At 39.3% G+C, this 21,811-nt stretch overlaps 1 protein-coding gene across 1 annotated transcript; it reads right to left on the bottom strand.

Annotated features, from left to right (window-relative positions):
• Positions 1-2,219: 2,219 nt before the first annotated feature.
• LOC142750580 (extracellular calcium-sensing receptor-like) lies at positions 2,220-21,368 on the bottom strand. Its single transcript, XM_075859576.1, has 6 exons — positions 21,331-21,368; positions 14,269-14,560; positions 12,863-13,693; positions 12,101-12,334; positions 4,447-4,567; positions 2,220-3,163 (listed from the first exon to the last, which is right to left on the bottom strand). The coding sequence occupies exons 1-6, from the start codon at positions 21,366-21,368 to the stop codon at positions 2,244-2,246; spliced, it is 2,436 nt and encodes an 811-aa protein (XP_075715691.1). The 3' UTR covers positions 2,220-2,243.
• Positions 21,369-21,811: the final 443 nt, after the last annotated feature.

Here is a 21,811-nt window from a genome sequence, read left to right as displayed (position 1 = left end):
CCTGTCCAAAGGGAATATGGCCGTCAAAGAAGGGGTCCCTCTTTTTGGCTCCCTGTCCATGAGGCAGAATGGAGACTCACTTTGGTGGACTAAAGCCCCAATCAGCTGTTTGGTGAGGATGTCAATATCTTTTAGCACCATATACTGGTGCCTGTTTTATGCTTGTGCAAATTCTCTAAGCTGGCAGAGACCAATTCACAAGAACTAAGGCTGTAATAGCTGCCAAAGTTTCTGCTACTAAATAGTTGTTTGGTCTCAAGGTTGTGGTAAAATTACATGGGAAGCCTGTTAAAAAAATACAAACGTATGCAATATTCTCTGTCCCTTGCCACCAGTTTTCCTTGCTCTCATGCGTTCCATTGGTCTCCATGATGCTGTGTCCATGCAATGGCACATTTTTCAGTAGCAGTAGTCTTAAGTGATATTTTCAACATGGCGTCATGACATGATGTCACATAGGTGAAGCATCATGGAGGCCAATGGAATGCACAATGAGTGACAGAGTCCAGTGGAGAGGGTCAGAGAAAGATTGTAAGAGGTGAGTTTTCAGCTTTTTAACTGTCCACATCCACCTCTGAGGTAAGACCCCATTTAGGATGTTGGGTAATGTTTGTGGGTTGGAGGGATGCGTATATCACAAGGGAAAAATTTTAGAGCAGGAGAGAAATATAAGATAAATCATGATTATGAGAGAGGGAGGGAGGGCAATATCAGACTGGCCCACCAGAGAAGATAATTCTGAGGGCTCATTTACTATCTATATAGAACATGTACACATCACCTTTTTGATGCATCCTAACTCCTTCTCCCTGGATGCATTCTGTACCTTAGTGACCAAGCAATGTAATTATTTAATTTTTATCTCTACATTCCAAGAGCTATAACTTTTATCTTTTTCTGTAGACAGAGTCGTATGAGGGTTAGTCTTCTGCAATTTTTATACTGGATTCACTGTACGGGTTTAAAAAGGTAATCATTTTATGGTTTGGGTTGTTACAAATGCGGCAATACCAATTATGTGTCGTCTTTTCATTTCTTAAATTTTTTACATATGTAAAGCATTTGGTAAGGGAAAAACATTACGTTTTTTTTTCTTTATTTATTTTTTTTCAAAACACTTATTTGGAATTTTATTTATCACATTTATTAGACCTACAAGAAGACTTGTAAATGTGATTATTTGATTGCTTACATAATACGCTGCCCTACTTCTGTACTGCAGTGTATTATACCTGTCAGTATAACTAACAGGTATCTTATTAGGCCCTGATTCCAGAAGTACCTAAAGTACTGTAGTGCAAAGACGAGATCATGGGGCCTTCATTGGGACCCCGGCTGCAATGTAAAACCCATTCGCACCCCGCAAATACATCATGGGGGTGCCGATGGACTTACATAGCCATTTCCCCTGAAACTACCTAGATTCCACGGTCAATATTGACCACGGAATCTAAGGGGTTAAATATCTGGGATAAGAGGTACCTGTAGAGACAAGCATCCACTCCAGTATGTGCAAAACACCTGTGCAGTACTTAGACTAAAGTGCTGTAAAATGAAGCGCTGTAGCCTAAGGCCCCATTAACAGATGCCGATAAATGGTGTATCGGTGGTTAATCTTTCTTATCATTGCACACACAGGAAATATTATTATTGAGGTCTAATATGTTATTTGGTATTCAATTCATAAGAACTAGACCCTAAGACAAGTGATTGGCTCCAAAGTAACCTCTAAATTGTGATGTCTGGATCTGGACCCTGGAGGCAGTATCACACTAAGGGCCCAGTATTGTGTCAGAGTATGGATGTCAACAGAATATTGAGCGAATATACTGTGTGTTATGCTATGGGATAATTTGAGATGTAGATAACAAATGGTCTGATGAGGAGGACATTGTTCCTTCTTCCCTGGTTCTTATTGTATACAGTGTGGCATGTACAAGGAGAAACAAAGAGAGTCCATACTGTGCAAAAAGGTCTACGCGTCCAAACCAAGCACTGCAGGGAAATGTCATTGTGGAGGAAGGTCCTGGCAGGGCTCTACCTAGATATTGCCTATTATAATGTCTGGAGAAATTAGCAGAACTAATAGCCTGGACAAAGAACTGAAAAACACAAATTAGGAAGAGGAAACTCAGATGTAGCACTTTATTATATATGAGAATGAGAAGAAATTAACACAATAATGATAATTAAATGCCTTAATTTCAAAGAAAAAATAATGCTATTATAGAACTTTACTGACTTTATATTTTGATATCATTATGTTTGGCTTTCCTTATCATGTTATCCCTGGAATTCATATGTCGTCTAAACAATATAAATAAACATTTAGGAAGAAACATACAGATAATCACAGCCCAAGTAGATGCTAAGATAGCAAAGATCTTGATAGCCACTGTGTATCTTCCCTGAGTACTGAGGGAGGCCGGGATATAAGATATCCAGACACTGAGGAAGGACAACATGCTGAATGTGATAAATTGGGCTTCATTGAAGCTGTCAGGAAGTCTCCGAGCCAGGAAGGCCACAATGAAACTAATGGTGGCCAGAAGAAAGAGATAACCCAACATGATCCAGAAGGCAATGGGTGATCCCTCATTGCAGTCAACAATGATGAGTTCAGGCTTAGTCGCAGTGTTATATTGTGGAAATGGGGGACTAAGGGACAACCAAGTAACACACAGAATGAACTGTAATAGACAACAAATAAAAATAATCATATGGGAGACTCTTAGGGTAGTCCACTTTCTTAGTCTACTTCCTGGTCTAGTGGCCATAAAAGCAAAAACAACCATCATTGTCTTGGCCAAAATACATGCAACACAGAGAGTGAAGACCAGACCGAAAGACACCTGACGTAGGAGACATTTACCATGATCTGGGTACCCAATAAATCCAAAAGAGCAAAAAAAGCAGAGGCTCAGGGACATCAGTAGAAGACAACTTAGAGGGTAATTACTGGCTTTTACTATGGGTGTGTTTTTATGGTAGACAAAAAGTTTTAATATAAGGACAGGAATAATGGAGGATATAATGCTAGTGGCAGCTAATGCAGCTCCTAATGCATCTTCATAAGACAAAAACTCAGTGGATTTTGGAAGACACATGGATTTTTCTTGATTTGGCCACTGGTCCCATGGACACCTGAAGCAGTTTAACAAATCTGTAAAAAAAAAGAAAATAACTTAGTCAAATATTGTATTATTGTTATTATTATTATTATTATTATTATTATTATTATTATTATTATTTTTATTATTGTTTTTACATAAACATTTTATATCAGGTTAAATATGGATACAAAAACATTTTATTACATTTTATGTATTTATAACAGTTATGGGCACTAGATACTGAAGATTGTCGTTAATCCCGGGAGTTATTCTGATTGCCATATTTGGATTCGGGAAGGAACTTATTGCATCATTGCCCATTTATTTGAGATCGGCTATTCGACAGTGGTTTAACAAACTTCACCCGGGCTGTCTTAGCTTTTTTCGTAGTGGGACAAAAACATTCAATTAAAACTGTACTATTTTCACTTGTTCCATCGGAAAGTAGAAACTTTGTGATGGCATACGTTTTTTTACGCTTTCAAGGAATTTGCAGACATTGACCTTGTTGGATTCAAGCCTATTACCCAGCTTGAAAAAGCAGTGGAGTCAACAATTGTGTTACCATTAGATTTCAAATTTATCTTTTTTTCCCAGTAAACTGTTTTTTTAAATTTAGTAAAGTCAAGTCACATTTACAAATATATCATTGACTCATCAATTATTTACAAAAAAACATCCTGTCAAGTCCTATGTCACTCAGTTTCCAGCAGTGCAGTTATAGGGGTTGTCCGGGCACCATGCATTTTTTATACTGATGACCTAGGACAGGATAGGTCATCAGTATATGATTTGGGTTCTGGCACTCGGACCCTGCACCGATCAGCTGTTCCTGCTACCTCCAGGCACCAGATATCTGTGCCGGATGCAGACATCTTTGGTCACAGTATAGCGGCCGTGGTGGAGCTCTGCTCCTATTTAAGTGAATAGGAGCAGAGTTGCAGTACTGCAGCATGGCTGCTATGCAGTATACAGACCCATCTGCTTCCGACATTGGCCACAACATAACATGCAGTGACGAAGGCAGCCGGAACAGCTTATCGGAGGGGGGTCCGGATGTCGGACCCCCACCATCATATTCTTGTAACCAATCCTGTGGATAGGTCATCTGTATGAAAAACTGCCCTGTGCCCGGATAACCCCTGGTGACTTTAATAATGTTAAGCAGGGATGCATTATTTTCAGAGTTTCATACCTTTTAATGGTGGCATAGCTCTACAGTATAGATAATATGTAGCGTTCTGAGGTTTCTGGAATGAGGTAATCACTATAAAACTTTAAAACTTTCTAAAACTTTCTAACCTTATTTCATTCAGATATATCACTGCATTACCTGAACTTGAGATCTCTCCTTGAAGACAGGGAACACACATAAAGCAACAGGTTGGTTTTCCTTGTATGGCAGCTTTCCTGAATCCTGGGGAGCAACTGTTACTACAAACTGAGCGAGGGACCTGAGGATAATAAATATTTTCATTGGATGAATTATCTTGTGTACATTGTTACTATGAGGTCGCAATATATAACCGAAGGTACAATGAGTCCAATTTTATGGGACATTGAGTTTGTTCTTATAAGGGTACTGTGATATGGGGGCACTGGCATGGAAATATTTGGGCATAGTCTGAACATATGACAGTGGTCCTTATTTATGTGGACTTATTCATGGTGGACTTCACATGCTCTTCTGACCTTAACGTTCTAGAAAGCTTTAGATAATACAATATTCTCATTGCTACTGAGACATAATATATTGATTCTTACAGATTTGTATCTATGGGGAATGTATTAAAAAAAATCTTTAATATTGATTATCTCTTTTTTTTTTATGTTCAGCTTGAAAGGCCACAATACCATTAGGAAAGCAAGTTCGGTGCCTGAAAGGGCACAAGGGTCATAACTATGAGTGCTACCTGGGCAAGTGCCCTGGGTGCTAAAAGGGGTACTAACAAGCCACTTTGCATTGACTAGGGTATTAAGAAACTGGGCGAGGGCAGCAAACTGCACCTTTGCTCGGGTGAAGGAAAGCCTAGTTATGACTCTGCGAACATGAAACAGGAATTTAAAGAACACCAAAGAGCAAATTCTGCACATACAGATTAATAAAAATGTAACTTGACTCAACTAGAGATGATCGAATATCCTGAAATTTGTTTTGGGACCGATTTAATCAATTCAATACGTTTTGGTTCGAATAATATATTTGCCGGGAATCACGATTGCCGTGTCAGATTCTCTGATGTCTTCTAGGACTGTGTCCATGTGAGATACAGTCCTAGAAATCATCAGAGAGTCAAACTAGGCATTCAGGGCTCTTGTGATTCTTTAAACTATATTAAATATATACTGATCACATTATTTAACCACATGGTTAACACCCCTTGACAGGTGCAATTGTAATGAGATTTTTAATGTTATTCACTTCATCTTTCAGTGGTATTAATGTTATGACTGAACGGTGTATAACTGAGACAATCTAAACTTTGGGTCGCATGATAACCGAGGAATATTGGTCCTTTACCGCTGGCCCTAATTCCTTTGCCCATCTAGGTAGGAAATGAATGAACATTGTATTAATACTATTATCCAAAATAATTTTCTATGTATTAAATAGTTTTTCTTCCTTATCACTTAGTTTTGCTATTTTCATTCAAGTTTCTAATTGTCATTCTTTACAGCTCCTGGGGGCAATTCTAACAGCTTCTCCCAATTCATGACTAAGTTGAACATAACAAAATATCACTTTATGTTCAGAAAAATCTGAAAAGATCTAAATTCACCGCCAGAAAAAAGTTGACTAATTGTATAGGTTCCACTTCTTTTCCAAAAATAATATTCTATTAAAAAAAATTCTGTTTCGGATTAACATTACCCTAAATTGGAGATTTGAGAAATGGACTGCTGAGCAATTTTAGCATTTTCTTTTAACATATTCCATTCTTGTGTATATATCTTAAGTGCTAAGTGCTTTAGACCAGACGTGAGGTTATCGTCATAGACCTAGGTCCTCAAGCAGAATGTCTTTTATTTACTTATACATTTCCTACAATTTTGTTTTCAAGGCATCAAAATATGTTTTCATCAAAAAGTCCAAACTTCCCACTAGAGATGAGCGAACCGGGACAACCGAACCCGGTTTCGGTCCGAACTTCCGGTAAAGTTCGGTTCGCAGCGAATCCGAACTTCACCGGGTTCGGCCGAACCCGTTTTGACCGAACCCGGTCAAAAACATTATACAAATCGGGAGCCACTTATCTCTATCAATCACTGATAGAGAAAAGAGGCTGCTGATTAAAAATAAAATAAAAAGCATTTCATACGTACCCGGTCGTTGTCTTGTTGACGAGTCCCTCTTCTTCCTCCAGTCCGACCTTTTCTGACGCGGCAGCCTGTGATTGGCTGCAGAGGCCTCTGCAGCCTGTGATTGGCTGCAGAGGCCGCGGCAGCCTGTGATTGGCTGCAGCGCTCACAAGGCTGCATCGTCATCAAGGAATGTCGGGCCGGATGTCGAGAGGGACGCGTCACCAAGGCAACGGCCAGGAGACCGGACTGGAGGAAGCAGAAAGTTCTCGGTAAGTATGAACGTCTTTTTTTTTACAGGTACTGTGATCGGTAGTCACTGTCCAGGGTACTGAAACAGTTACTGCCGATCAGTTAACTCTTTCAGCACCCTGAACAGTGACTATTTAGTGTATGTGCACACACACTAATTACGTCCGTAAATGACGGACGTATTTCGGCCGCAAGTACCGGACCGAACACAGTGCAGGGAGCCGGGCTCCTAGCATCATACTTATGTACGATGCTAGGAGTCCCTGCCTCTCTGCAGGACAACTGTCCCGTACTGTAATCATGTTTTCAGTACGGGACAGTAGTTCCACGGAGAGGCAGGGACTCCTAGCATCGTACATAAATATGATGCTAGGAGCCCGGCTCCCTGCAGGGTGTTCGAAAAACACCCGTTATCACGGGTCGTAATTACGACCCGAAATAGCGGGCCCATAGACTTCTGTTAGCCACGGGTACCTTCCCGTTTTCTCACGGGAAGGTGCCCGTGCCGTTAAAAAGATAGAACATGTTCTATTTTTTTATTTTACGGGCCGTGCTCGTAATTACGACTCGTAAGTACGAGCACGGCCGGCCGGCCACGGGCAGCTGGCCGCTTTTGCGAACCGTGCTGTCATTATAATTATAGCAGCACGGCCCGTAAAATAGAAAAATAGAACATGTTCTATTTTTTTAACGGCACGGGCACCTTCCCGTGAGAATACGGAAAGGTACCCGTGGGTAACAGAAGTCTATGAGCCCGTTATTGCGGGTCGTAATTACGACCCGCAATAACGGGTGTTTTTACGGTCGTGTGCATGATGGGAGCACGGCTCGGAAAAACGAACGGCTGCCCGTGCTCATCTCCTGAAATAATCTGTGCTGCCTTAAACTCTGTGGACAGGTCAGGATCCTGTTTCTTTTAAATGCTGCTAGGGAACCCGCTCGATCCACTATATAAGGCTACGCTACAGTGCAGCATTTAAAAGAAACAGGATCCTGACCTGTCCACAGAGTTTAAGGCAGCACAGAGTATTTCAGGAGATGAGCGTGCGGATCTTGTGCGTGGTGGTGACTTGCCAATCATGTGAACGTGTTATAGAGGACAGGAGTGGAGGAGATGTAACAGACTGAGCTACGTAATGGTAAGAACAGAGTTCACAGCAGCACAGAGTATTTCAGGAGAGGAGCGTGCAGATTCAGTGCTGCTGTGAACTCTGCTCTTACCATTACGTAGCTCAGTCTTTTACCTCTCCTCCACTCCTGTCCTCAATAACACCTTCACGTGATTGGCAAGTCACCACCCCGCACAAGATCCGCACGCTCATCTCCTGAAATACTCTGTGCTGCTGTGAACTCTGCTCTTACCATTACGTGGTGACTTGCCAATCATGTGAAGGTGTTCTGGAGGACAGGAGTGGAGGAGAGGTAACAGACTGAGAGCTACGTAATGGTAAGAGCAGAGTTCGCAGCAGCACTGAATCTGCACGCTCATCTCCTGAAATACTCTGTGCTGCCTTAAACTCTATGGACAGGTCAGGATCCTGTTTCTTTTAAATGCTGCACTGTAGCGCAGCCGTATATAGTGGATCGAGCGGGTTCCCCAGCAGCATTTAAAAGAAACCGTGTTTGTGTATGTGTGTTTGTGTATATATGTGTGTTTGGGTATGTGACTTTGTCTGTTTTTGTTTTTATATGTGTGTGTGTATATATGGGTGTGTTTGTGTATATGTGTTTTGTGTATATGTTTGTGTATATATGGGTGTATTTGTGTATATGTTTGTGTGTAGATGTTTGTGTGTGTTTTTGTATATGTGTATATGTGTGTATATGGGTGTGTGTTTGTGTGTATATATGGGTGTGTTTGTGTATATGTGTTTGTGTATATGTGTGTTTGGGTATGTGTGTTTTTGTGTGTATATGTGTTTGTGTATATGTGTTTGTGTATATGTGTTTGTGTATATGTGTTTGTGTATATGTGTTTGTGTATATGTGTTTGTGTATATGTGTTTGTGTATATGTGTTTGTGTATATGTGTTTGTGTATATGTGTTTGTGTATATGTGTTTGTGTATATGTGTTTGTGTATGTGTGTATAACTGTGTGTGTGTGTGTTTGGATATGTGTGTTTTTGTTTGTATATGTGTGAGTTCGTGTATATGTGTGTGTTTGTCTGTTTATGTGTGTGTGTATATCTTGTTGTGTTTGTGTATATATGTGTGTGTCTGTGTATGGTTGTTTGTTTGTGTGTGCGTGTATATATGTGTGTAGGTGAGTAGAAGTATTGGTATTGTTCACATTGATAACTGTTTTTTTATGTTGTTGCAGATTTTGATGTACCGATTGGACTACATCTACGATTCGTTGGACTACTGCGTAGATCTGCGTTTTTTCAAATTTTAATAAAATGGTTAACGAGGGTTTTGTTGGGGATTTCTTATTTCAATAAAAAAGAATTGTCTTTGTGTTTTTTTTTTCAAACTTTATTAGTGCCTAGATAATGGTAGTTGGCTGATTGACAGCGTCCATTATTAAGGCGGTACTTAGTGTTAGCCGGTGCAGAGGCTAGCACTAACCACCCATTATTACCCCGGTACCCACCACCACCAGGGGTGCCGGGAAGAGCTTGGTACGATCCAGTACCCGACCATCTGTTGTGATGGTCGGGTACTGGGGCGGCCGTAGGCTGGTATTATGAGGCTGGGAAGGGCCAAAATCAGTGGACCTTCCCACCCTTGTAATGCTAGGCTGCTGCTGCTGTGTTGTATCGGGCTGGTTATAAAAATGGGGGGGACCCCCACGTCGTTTTTTTTTTGGAATTTAACAAATTTAGCAATAGACGGGTCCCCCACATTTTTAATAACCAGCCATATACAAGGCCGCAGCAGTCTGGCATTACATGGGTGGGAAGGGCCACTGGTTTTGTCCATTCCCAGGCTAATAACACTGTGTTGTATGTGGCTGGTTATGATAAATTGGGTGGAACCCCATGTCTTTTTTTAAAAAAAAATGTAAATAAATAAATAATTTAAAAAAATGACGTGGGGTCCCCCCCACTTTTATAACCAGCCAGATACAACACAGCAGCAGCAGCCTAGCATTACAAGGGTGGGAAGGTCCACTGTTTTTGGCCCTTCCCAGCCTCATAATACCAGCCTGCGGCCGCCCCAGGGCCCGACCATCACAACAGATGGTCGGGTACTGGATCGTACCTGGCTCTTCCCGGCACCCCTGGTGGTTTTGGGTACCGGGGTAATAATGGTGGTTAGTGTTAGCCTCTGCACCGGCTAACACTAAGGGTATGTTCACACGGCCTATTTACGGACGTAATTCGGGCGTTTTTGCCCCGAATTACGTCTGAAAATAGCGCCTCAATAGCGCTGACAAACATCTGCCCATTGAAAGCAATGGGCAGACGTTTGTCTGTTCACACGAGGCGTATATTTACGCGCCGCTGTCAAATGACGGCGCGTAAATAGACGCCCGCGTAGAAGAAGTGACCTGTCACTTCTTTGGCCGTATTTGGAGCCGCTATTCATTGACTCCAATGAATAGCAGCGCTAATTACGGCCGTAATTGACGCGGCGTTCAAGCGCCTGCACATGCCGGTACGGCTGAATTTACGGGGATGTTTTCAGGCTGAAACATCCCCGTATTTCAGCCGTTACGGACCCCCGCCGTGTGAACATACCCTAAGCCTCGCATTAGTAATGGATGTTGTCACTCAGACAGCGGCCATTACTAAAGTGGTAATAATAAAATTTGAAAAGAAAAAGACAAAGATATAGATAAAATATTTTATTGAAATAAAGCACCCCCAACACAACCCTCATTAACCATTTTATTGTAGAAAAAAAACCGTCATCTAAGTAGTCCTCGAAACCGACGTAGTCCAAACACCAAACCTGTAAAAAAAAAAAAAATGAAATAAAACATGTCGTAGGCTTAGATTCAGTTTAATGTGTGATACTGACTGTTATACCATGTATAGAAGCCTGCCGCGAAGTTGACTTAGATACAGGGCGCCAGCAGACAGTATCATACATGGCCATACATACATATATACAAATATACATACATATATACAAACATACATACATATATACAAGCATGCACATATATACATGCAAATATACATACATGCAAACATACACACATATATACATGCAAACTATCATACATACATACATACAAACAAACATGCAAAGATACATACATACATATATACAAGCATGCACAAATATACATGCAAACATAAATACATGCAAACATAATTACATACATGCACATATATAAACATACATGCAAACATACATGCAAAAATAAAAACATGCAAACATACATACATGCACATATATACATACATACATGACAACATACATACAAACATACATGACAACATACATACATGCAAACATACATACATGCAAACATACATACACACATGCAAACATATATACATGCAAATATACATACAAACATGCACATGTATACATACATGCCAACATACATGCAAACATACATGCACATATATACATACATGACAACATACATACATGCAAATATACATACATACACACATGCACATATATACATACATGCCAACATACATGCACATATATACATACATGACAACATACATACATACATGACAACATACATACATATATATATATATATACACACATGCAAATATACATACATTCATGCAAACATACATGCAAACATACATACATACATACAAATATACATACACACATGCACATATATACATACATGACAACATACATACATACATACATGACAACATACATGCAAAAATACATACATGCAAACATACATACATGCAAATATATACATGCAAATATACATACAAACATGCACATATATACATACATGCCAACATACATGCAAACATACATGCACAGATATACATACATACATACATGCCAACATACATACATGCCAAAAAATAATAATAATACGTTCATACTTACTTTCCTCCTGTCCGGCCTCCAGCGATGACGTTTCATTCATGTCGCCGCCGCAGCCTGTGATTGGCTGCAGAGGCGGTCACGTGGGATGAAGCGTCATCCTGACGTGCGTGACCGCCACTACAGCCTGTGATTGGCTGCAGCGGCGAAAGGGATGAAACGTCATCGCTGGAGGCCAGACAGGAGGAAAGTAAGTACGAACGTATAATTTTTATTTTTTTATTACATTTAAATGGTATTTTCCGCGCGCCGAGCATGTACTGTGAAGGTTGCTGAAAGAGTTAGTGCAGCCCAATAACTCTATCAGCACCCTGGACAGTAGCATGCTCGGCACACGTAAGTGACAGGTTCGGTCAGAACTAGTTCGGTCCGAACCGAACTTTTTTGTGAAATTCGGCGAACTAGCCGAACCGAACTTTTGATAAGTTCGCTCATCTCTACTTCCCACCTGTTGACCTTCTGTAGACTTGGGCCACACTGTCAGACTTGAGTTGATGCTGAGAACTTGATCAGGAGACGCTGTAATATTATAACTGCCAATCTTAACTTGAGTCAGGGTCCCATCTTGATTCAGATGCCAGTTCACAATACTGTAGACTGCAGGTGGATCACTATTCTCTCCAAAATATATGTATTTTCCAAAGCTGAGTCTGAGCCTGACTCTCCTAATATAATAGGTAAGCTGCAAAAATAGAAGAGTGGTAATAATGTAGTCTAATCATTATGTTTGATAAAGAAAGCTCTATTACCATCGACTTCTAGGTTCTGTTCTATTCATTTTCCATTGCTCTTATGAAAAAAATGGTATCGTCAAAAATAAATAAACCGGAGTCAGTGGGATCCATAAGGATCTGTTACAAAATTGATCCTTTCGATCACTTACAGATGTGTCCACCTTTGCTTGAATTTGGTTAATGACAATTTATAGTGAAACAAATTTAATGCAATATTGTGGCATCCTAGCTAAACGGGTGGGGTGGTAGATTGTGCTGGAGGCTGCTATGGTGGAGGCCTAGCTGCATTTACCCCTTTTACCCTACCTATTATCCAGCCATATGGGTAGGTTACTTAAGAAATGGAAAAAAAAAGACTAGGAACACGGCTCACAAAGCTAATATACAATTAATCATATTTTTCCAGTCAATACTTGATGAAGTAGCTATTATAGCACAGAAATACAACCAATAAAGACTTTTTACAGTGAGATTACCTGCCATGGTATGACATCTCGAATGTTCGCACAGGTCCCATTCGAAAATGGTCCCTCATCAATTTTGCAGTTTTTAAGATCTTCTATAGCTTTGGCTAAGACAAGAACAGCCATATATATAAAATAAGCAGATTTTAAGGTGCCAATATAATTGGATTTCTTTTTCACATCTTCTAAATCTTCTGATCCTGTGCAGATTTTTATTGGGTTCTCCGAAGAAATAGTAAGGTTTACATTACGACGAAATTGGCAGTTGAAAACTCGCTCCCAATACATGGTGGCCCAATCCTCCTTTGTAGATGTAGATGGATGGATCTTGGCCAGGAATCCATCTAATCCTGGGATAGTATAATCATTATGAGCTAAACCAAGGGTGCCGAGTAAAGTCTGAACATATTTTGTGACTGATAATATAGTAGACCTAGACCAACCGGCATTCCCAATAAAGATCCTTCCCGTGACATTCTGCTTCACCATCTCATTAAAAATAGGAATTAATTCAACGTCATAAGCAAACACAACTATAACCTTAGCTGTGGACTCTTTTATGACCTTCACTATATGTGGGGCATTGAGATCTGGTTTACCAAGGCGAATATATTCCATGAAGGCCACACATGCTCCAGCCTCAACTATTGCTTTTTTTATTGTCTGAATTCCCTGAAAGCCATAATCATTATCAAGAGCCACAAGACCAATCCAGGTCCAGCCAAAGCTGAGTATCAGCTGAACCAGTCCTATAGACTGGACCTTGTCACTTGGAACAGTCCTGAAGAAGGATGAAAATAGTTTCCTATTACTTAGGAGAGAAACACTTGAAAATGGACTGATCTGAAAAGATAAAAACATTCTGTGAAAAACTCTCTTTTATATCAACTTACATACCAAAAATATTTTTTGCTGATTTTACTACTTTCAGAGCTGTAGCTGTGTTTTCTTTCACCACCCTTGTCAAAGATTTAGTTTTATGTCCTAGCCCTGCATCTACACAACCTGGCCAAGGCAGGGTGACTGGTTGGAGCCCCGTCCTTCTGTTTAACCATCGTACATGCACTGACAGATCCCATTAGCTATAACTCTGCTTTCACTACTTCATACATTGTACTTTGAAGAAAATTTGCCACAAATGTAACTAATGTGGTGACTTCAAAATGTTTGGCTTACCTAAAAAAAACTAAAAAAAACCTTTGCATAGTTTACGGAATTCTGGAAATATATTTTGCAGGTTTTTTTAAAATATTTTCTTTACCACCAGAAGATATGAAGGACATTGTCACCCATTAAGGTAAATTCACCAGAGTTTTCTCCTACCTTTGGATCAAATTCCCACTGAATAATCTGGCGGACAGGTGTTTTATATAATCCTAGTGACGTAACTATGTAATGGTGAGATGTTCATTTCTTACCTGTGGATATCTGAAGGTCCCCAAAACATTAGCCAAGATGATTGAGTTCGCAGAAACTGCAGAACCAATAACAGCGGAGAACAATGGCCTAGAAGTACAATGGTTGTCGGTGATAGTTTTACTAGAGTCAGTCAGGAACTGTAAAGCTCCTTGTAATTCGTAGTGAGGTATACTGCAGGTGTCATACATCTGGAATCCTAATGAAATGTTTGACAGAATATTGGGATCTCTATTGACTTCCTCAATGGTAAACAGCAAAGTTTGAAGCTGGTGATACATTTCTAGATGTAACCTTCCAGACAGAGAAAAGATGTTTTACATTTTGTATTGATTTTTATTACTTAAAAATTATTATTTTTTATTTTTAGTACATTTTGAAATTAATGCAACTGTATGTTCTAAGGTACAAATGCTGCTACACGTGTCTGCTTAATTTATGTTTTCTAGTAGACCAGATACAATATAAAATGAAGTACTAGGAATAATTGGGTAACAGTAAGAACCTCTTTCAGACTATGGATCTTCTAGAGACCATTTGCATACAGGCCCCATGGGGGAAATCAGTATGCCATGTAGTAATGAAGCATCACATGGGTAGTCATTGATTTAAATGGATGCTGGGGTCCTATGGAATATATACAACCCCTTTAAATAGATATTGTACAATAAATAAAATACAATTTTGATAAATGGAAATCTATGCTTTAATGCTTTGGATAGATTTGGTTATAGTGTTTAGCAGCAATCTAAACAACATCATTTAATGTCAATCAGCTGCTGCAAAAGCAAATACAATCTTAGTTTGTATAACAAGATCTATAAAAACCTATGACTGAAGTATAATATATCACTGAATAAATCACCAAGGCTACACCTTGAATATGGCGTACAACTTTAAACATCAAAGATTGTAAAAGCTAGAGAGATTGCAACCTAATTGATAAAGGATTACAATATTTTTCTTACATAAAAAGGATTGAATATTCTGCCAATAAAAGACCACATTGCCCACTCAGAGCAATGTTTTAGTAACTCTTAAGTAAATATTGCCAGTGATAATAATAATAAGAATGTAGGATTGAATTTTGGAGAAACTGCATGGCAGACTAGATAGTGCCATGAATTGCAACAGAAATTCCACTGATGGCACCTGGGATACCCTAGTAGACCTTTTTTTTCTTTGTGGACATATTTGCATGCCTTGACAATTCTCTACATAGAAAAGGATGGAGGAGTGTGTAGTACATTACAATGGCAAATATAATTAGCTCTCTACCACTAGTATCATTGCATAAGACCTACTTACAATCGGCACAAAATCCTGGGTGGTCGTACATTGAATGTGAATTTCTGGTAGATCTTTTCATTGTTTATAGGTAGTAACACTCCTATCATGATATCTCCAGGTTGTCGAATCCCCTCCAGGTCTGTCACAGGTGGTCATCTACACATCTGACCCATAGACCACATAACTGACATGAAGTGCAGTAGAAGCTTCTTCATACACGTCATATATACATAAACTATATTGCAATGATCCAACATTACACACATTTCTGTGAAAATAAAATATATAGCATTGTTACTGACGTTTTTCAGATGTCTCCTCTGTAGAGAAATAGTTTAGCTGGAGAGTCAAGGCTAGAACTTAAAGGGAGTCACTAGGGGATGGGTATATTCACACACAGCACACTTGTAGAAATTTCTATGATTGTTCCAATGAGGTTTATAAAACTCCAGGCTGTAAAAACATATTGATGAATGGGACAAATTTTCAGAAATATTTGCAACTAATCTGCCATGTGTGATTCCTCCTCACTCCCCCAAACTCATGCACACTCAGCTTGACTTGTGTATTCAATGGGGAGAGGGGAATAAGCCGCTTCTTTTCTCCTCTTGCAGTGACTTATTTCCTGCGAGAACAAAGGATTGGGACACCCTCATACACATTTCACGGTTGGTCGGTCAGGACAAAATCGGCAGATTCGGCTGTGTATGGTTACCCTAAGAACATTCTCTATAGGTAATATATCAGTAGGTGCCTACAGGCCAAAGAGCACTCGACTATATATATATAAATAAATAAATGAATGTGACTATTGGGGCTCGATTGACTAAGAGCTCCATATGGAAGCAACCACAACAATTTTGTGATTATTTATAAGGATGAGAATTATTATTATTATTATTATTATTATTATTATATTACTATTATTGTTATTATTATGATAGTTTTATTATATTATTATTCTTACAATTCTTATTGTATTATTAATTTAATATTTATATAACAATAATCATTATTATTTCGATTTTTATAATTATTCTTTTGGAGGATGACAGAAGCATTTTTAGGAGAATTTTATGGTTCATGGTAAATTTTTACCAATCGTGTAAGAAATACGTTTAATTAAAATGTTTTAATTAAAATCTGAATATTTTTGAGCATTTGTAATAATTACTGATAACCGAGTAAAATCCACCACATAGTCAGTAAGAAACGATAGAAAATCTTATAGATAATAATTGTTAGACTCAATATCGCTCATAATTTGAATTAAAAAAATTAAATTTGGAAAAATTTGAAAATAGGCCAGACATTAAATGATGTTATATCATTCTTATCTAGTTTAATAGGTTCTAAATAAAAGTTTTCACTAGAGTTAAGGTCTCTGCCTCAGTCATAGATTTTAATAACAAAAAATGTTATCCAATTAAAAAAATAGGAAATTCTGTAATATAGATTTTTTTTAAATAATTCTATTTAAATAATAATATATTTTTTTAATGATTTAATATACTTTTTCATTATATTTTCTATTTTATAACAGAGACCTTACATTTTAGGCTGAATCTTTTTCTACTTATCAGTGAATGTGTACTATTAGTGAGAAGTGATAGACATACAAGTGTGATGACAGTATGTGTAATACAATATGTGTATGTAAGTGGTTGTATGAGGGACTCACAAAGAGAATATGACTTCTACTTACAATTCCACAAAGATTGCACAGTCCTCCAGTCTTCACCTGTATCTACTGGTTTGATAATCGATAGACGGGGACGTCTTATATAAATTACAACCAAGATTTGAAATTTACGTTTTAAGTGTGAGTTGTTTGGCTAAATTACTGACAGACATTGACCCTCTGAGACCAAGGATCCTCTACAGATTTTTTTTCCCATTTACTTGCCATCTACGTCATGATAATTGTGATAATAACTGAGCAGATGCGACTTCCCTACTCCATAATTACATATATAATTTCAATGAATTCTCTAAGAGAGTACTGGCTGTAAGAACAGGACAACATCTATGGAGTCTAAAATACAGATTTACATTCTCATCATAGAAGTCAAATGTAAAACTTTTCTAAGGAGAATATGAGATGAATCTAATTTTGTTTGTGATTTTGAGGCTTGCAATCTAATTTTCCTATGTCTAGAACATGGTATCTTAATATTTTTCTACTTGGACCTCACCAGTCCGAACATGGTACGTACTGGGCCTCGCCGTTGTCCATGGCAAATTGTTTAAAATAACCTCAATCTATATTAAAATTTGTCTCTGGAACCCGACAGAACATTAAAATAAGCACAAAAGCAGTCAGTTATGTTGGTAAACTCGGGACAGGTGCAGCCAGAGAAAGGCCTTTGCAGCAGATAATGAATGACCTGTGGGAACTGTATCCCCAGCTGTGCCTCACCAACTGGGGGGCACATCACCATTGAGGCCCGCCTAACAGTTTAAAGAGGCTCTGTCACCAGATTATAAGTGCCCTATTTACCACATAATCTGATCGGTGCTGTAATGTAGATAACCACAGTGGTTTTTATTTTGAAAAACGATTATTTTTGAGCAAGTTATGAGCAATTTTAGATTTATGCTAATTAGTTTCTTAATAGACAACTGGGCGTGTTTTTACTTTTTACCAACTGGGTGCTGTACAGAGAAGTGTATGAAGCTGACCAATCAGCAACCAATCAGCGTCTTACACTTCTCATTGTTGCAGCCCAGCGTGATTGTTACAGCGTGATTGTGCAGTGAAAGAAGCTGGGCTGGAACAATGAGAAGTGTATGACACTGATTGGTCACTGATTGGTCAGCGTCATACACTCCTCTGTACAACGCCCAGTTGGTAAAAAGTAAAAACACGCCCAGTTGTCTATTAAGAAACGAATTAGCATAAATCTAAAATTGCTCATAACTTGCTCAAAAATGATTGTTCTTCAAAATAAAAACCACTGCTGTCACCTACATTACAGTGCCAATCAGATCATGTAGAAGACAGGCCACTTATAATCTGGTGACAGAGCCTCTTTAAGAAGCACTGGTTTAAAAAACTAGAACACTATGACCAATTTGATAGAAAACCAAAGCAGCTCTACAGTGTTAGGGGGGATTCACACGAGCGTGATTTGGCAGCGTGTAGGGCGCGTGGTTTTCGCGCGGCACGCAATGCCCTATAGAAGTCTATGGGGCAGTACACACAGTCCGTGTATTTTGTGCAGCGTTTGTTCGCTGCGCAAAATACGCGACAGGTTCAATAACTCTGCGTATTTCACGCATCACGCACCCATTGAAGTCAATGGGTGCGTGAAAACCAGGCAGGTCGCACGGAAGCACTTCCGTGCGAACAGCGCACGAGCTGTCAAAAGGATGAATGGAAACAGAAAAGCACCACGTGCTTTTCTGTTTCCAAGCATCCAAACGGAGTGAACCCCGACAAGCGAAGCTAACTTCACCGGGTTCGGCCAAACTCGTTTTGGCCGAACCCGGCAAAAAAATTTCCGGTCCGCGACGTCGGGAGACATTCACTGTGCATAGTGCTGAAAGAGTTAAACTGTTTCAGCACCATGGACAGTGACTTGCGATCCCAAAATACATGAACCTGTAAAAAAAAACGAAGTTCTAACTTACCGATTACTCCTGTCTCCTTCCTGCAGTCCGACCTCCCGGGATGACACTTCAGTTCAAGTGACAGCTCCAGCCAATCACAGGCCAAGCACAGGCTGCAGCCAATCACAGGCTGCAGCGGTCACTTGGACTGCCGCGTCATCCAGGGAGGTGGGGCCCGATGTCAAGAGAGGCGCGTCACCAAGGACGCGTCACCAAGGCAACGGCCGGGAAGTTCTCGGTAAGTAGGAACTTTATCTTTTTTTTTTACAGGTTTTTCGCTGTTGTGTTCGCGCAAAAACGGAACGTGAATCTGCCCTTAGGACCCCATCAAACAGCTCTCCATATCTCTAGGAGATTGATTGTAAACGTAAGACCAGAAAAGTAAAGGAAGATAAAGAAAAATATCATCAATACTTTATTTATTAGAGTTTTGTTTGTTTAATTAGATATTTATTTAGCTTAATAGAAAAAAAATAATAATAATGACCAATAATTTGGTCATGATCATTTCTAGACGTTTTGCTGCTTTTGACCTCTCACAACCAACATCTTTCCAACACGGGCCATTCAATTTTTTTGTTGGGACTCTTAGCTCCTACTAAAGAGCATTGCATTGTTAGATATTGGCTAGGACTCACACGTAGACTTTTTGATATTACTCAGTGGAGTGAAATCACTGAACATGATGTGTATTAATACTTAAATATTATAATTTTGTAGCGATAATTATACCAACAATCAGTTTTGAAGAATTGAACATATATGGTGCTACCTTCATTTTTTTGTCTCATGATATTTTCCCTGGAGCTCATATCTGGTTTAAACTGTATAAAAATAAAAATATTTAGGAAAAAACATGCAGATGACCAAGTCCCAACCAAATGCTAAGATAACAAAGACCTCCATAACAGCTGTGCAGTTGCCCAGAGCACAAAGGGAGGCTGGGATATAAGATATTCAGAAATAATTTAAAAAAAAGGCTAACATGCTGAATGTGAAAAATTGGGCTTCATTGAATCTATTGGGAAGTCTTTGAGCCAGAAGGGCCACAATTAAGCTAATGGTGGTCAGAAGAAATGGATAACCCAACATGGTCCAGAAGGCAATGGTTGATCCCTCATTACAGTCAACAATGATGAGTTCAGGCTTAGTCACAGTGTTATATTGTAAAAATGGGGGAGTAAGGGACAACCAAGCGACACACAGGATGAACTGTAACAGCCGAAACATAAAAATAGTAGTGTAACAGACTCTGAATGTGGTCCATTTTCTTAGCCTGCTTCTTGGTCTAGTGGCCATAAAATAAAAAACAACCATGATCGTCTTGGACAAAATACATGCAACACAGAGAGTAAAAATTTGAACAAAAGACACCTGACATAGAAAACAATTGTTGTGTTCTGGGTGACCCATAAACCCTGAGGAGGAGGTCAAGCTGTATACAGCTAATGTGGCTCCAAACACATCTTGAAGGCAGAAACTCTGTGGGTTTTGGAAGACATCTTGATTTTTCAAGAATTGGCAATTGGTCCAATGGACATCTGAAGCAGATAAAGGAATTTGCAAGACAATAAAAACTATGTTGCACAATATTTTACATTCAATAATCCCTTTCCCGCAAAAGAACATACTGTTAGGTGCCAATTGTGGTAATTGTATGTCCTGGTGATCGTATAGGCACAGAAGCTGTGCCAACCAAACCACCGCGGGAGCTCAACTGTGATTAACAGCAGAGATCTTGCTTTAACTCCTCGAATTAGAGAAACTTCTACATCTAAGGAGTTTGACAGAGGGAGTGGACTCAATCTTTTAGTTCACCCTGGTCTCACAATGAGATTTTCGTGATGCCGATATGTTACCATGGCAGCTAGAGACCTAACAAAGGCCCCGCGGTCTGCCATAGGTATCTACCTGAGGAATTGCCTAATAGATACTAAGTATTCAAAAGCATAATGTAAGAAATTAAGAGATCACAGCTCCAAGTTCTCTTCAGGGACAAGATTTTTTTTAAATTAAGTTTAATAAACCCTTTTTTCATTAAAACCTTACCAACATTTGACATAACTGTAGATTATAGACAGAAGAAATGTATTCAGCACACCTTAGTAGTATTCAACATAGATTTTATTTCTTTAGGTATATGCCAGAATATGGCGGCTTACCGCTCTATAGGGCGCCCTATAGAGCGGTAAGCCGCCATATTCGATTTAAGCAGCACCATAAGCAAGACTGAATCAGTCCCCAGTACGGCTCAGTGCCCGACGAAGGTCTCACGACCGAAACATTACCATTGCACTTGTAGCCTCTGGCATATACCTAAAGAAATAAAATCTATGTTGAATACTACTAAGGTGTGCTGAATACATTTCTTCTGACCTACAACTGGGTTGGGACCCTATTTCAAGCACCCAAAGAAACTTTTCCTCTGTTGGCTTAGTGGATTGTACAGTTGCCGTCTGAATAGACATTGTGGAGACATATGTTGGGGTGGTTGAGTGTGTCTCAGAAGACGTTTGTACTTCATCTGTATTTGCATCTGTTCCGTTTCCATTCCATTCCGGGCCGTGTTTCTGTTTTTAATGGACAATTTTGACCCGTTTTGCACCCGTTTTTTTTTCCGTATCCGTTTTAAAAACTGATGAA

The sequence above is a fragment of the Rhinoderma darwinii genome, chromosome 3 (assembly GCF_050947455.1).
Source record: "Rhinoderma darwinii isolate aRhiDar2 chromosome 3, aRhiDar2.hap1, whole genome shotgun sequence".
NCBI classification, from domain to species: domain Eukaryota; kingdom Metazoa; phylum Chordata; class Amphibia; order Anura; family Rhinodermatidae; genus Rhinoderma; species Rhinoderma darwinii.
The sequence above is the reverse complement of the archived record's forward strand: the minus strand, read 5'-3'. Positions and strand labels throughout refer to the sequence as shown.

Bases quoted from the DNA above. Each gene is read 5' to 3' on its own strand.
- LOC142750580 (XM_075859576.1), bottom strand. From the start codon at position 21,368: ATGGCGGCTTACCGCTCTATAGGGCGCCCTATAGAGCG. The intron at 14,561-21,330 runs GTAAGCCGCCAT...TCTGTCTGGAAG, and splicing joins ATAGGGCGCCCTATAGAGCG to GTTACATCTAGAAATGTATC. The intron at 3,164-4,446 runs GTAATGCAGTGA...TTTTTTTTACAG, and splicing joins AGGAGAGATCTCAAGTTCAG to ATTTGTTAAACTGCTTCAGG.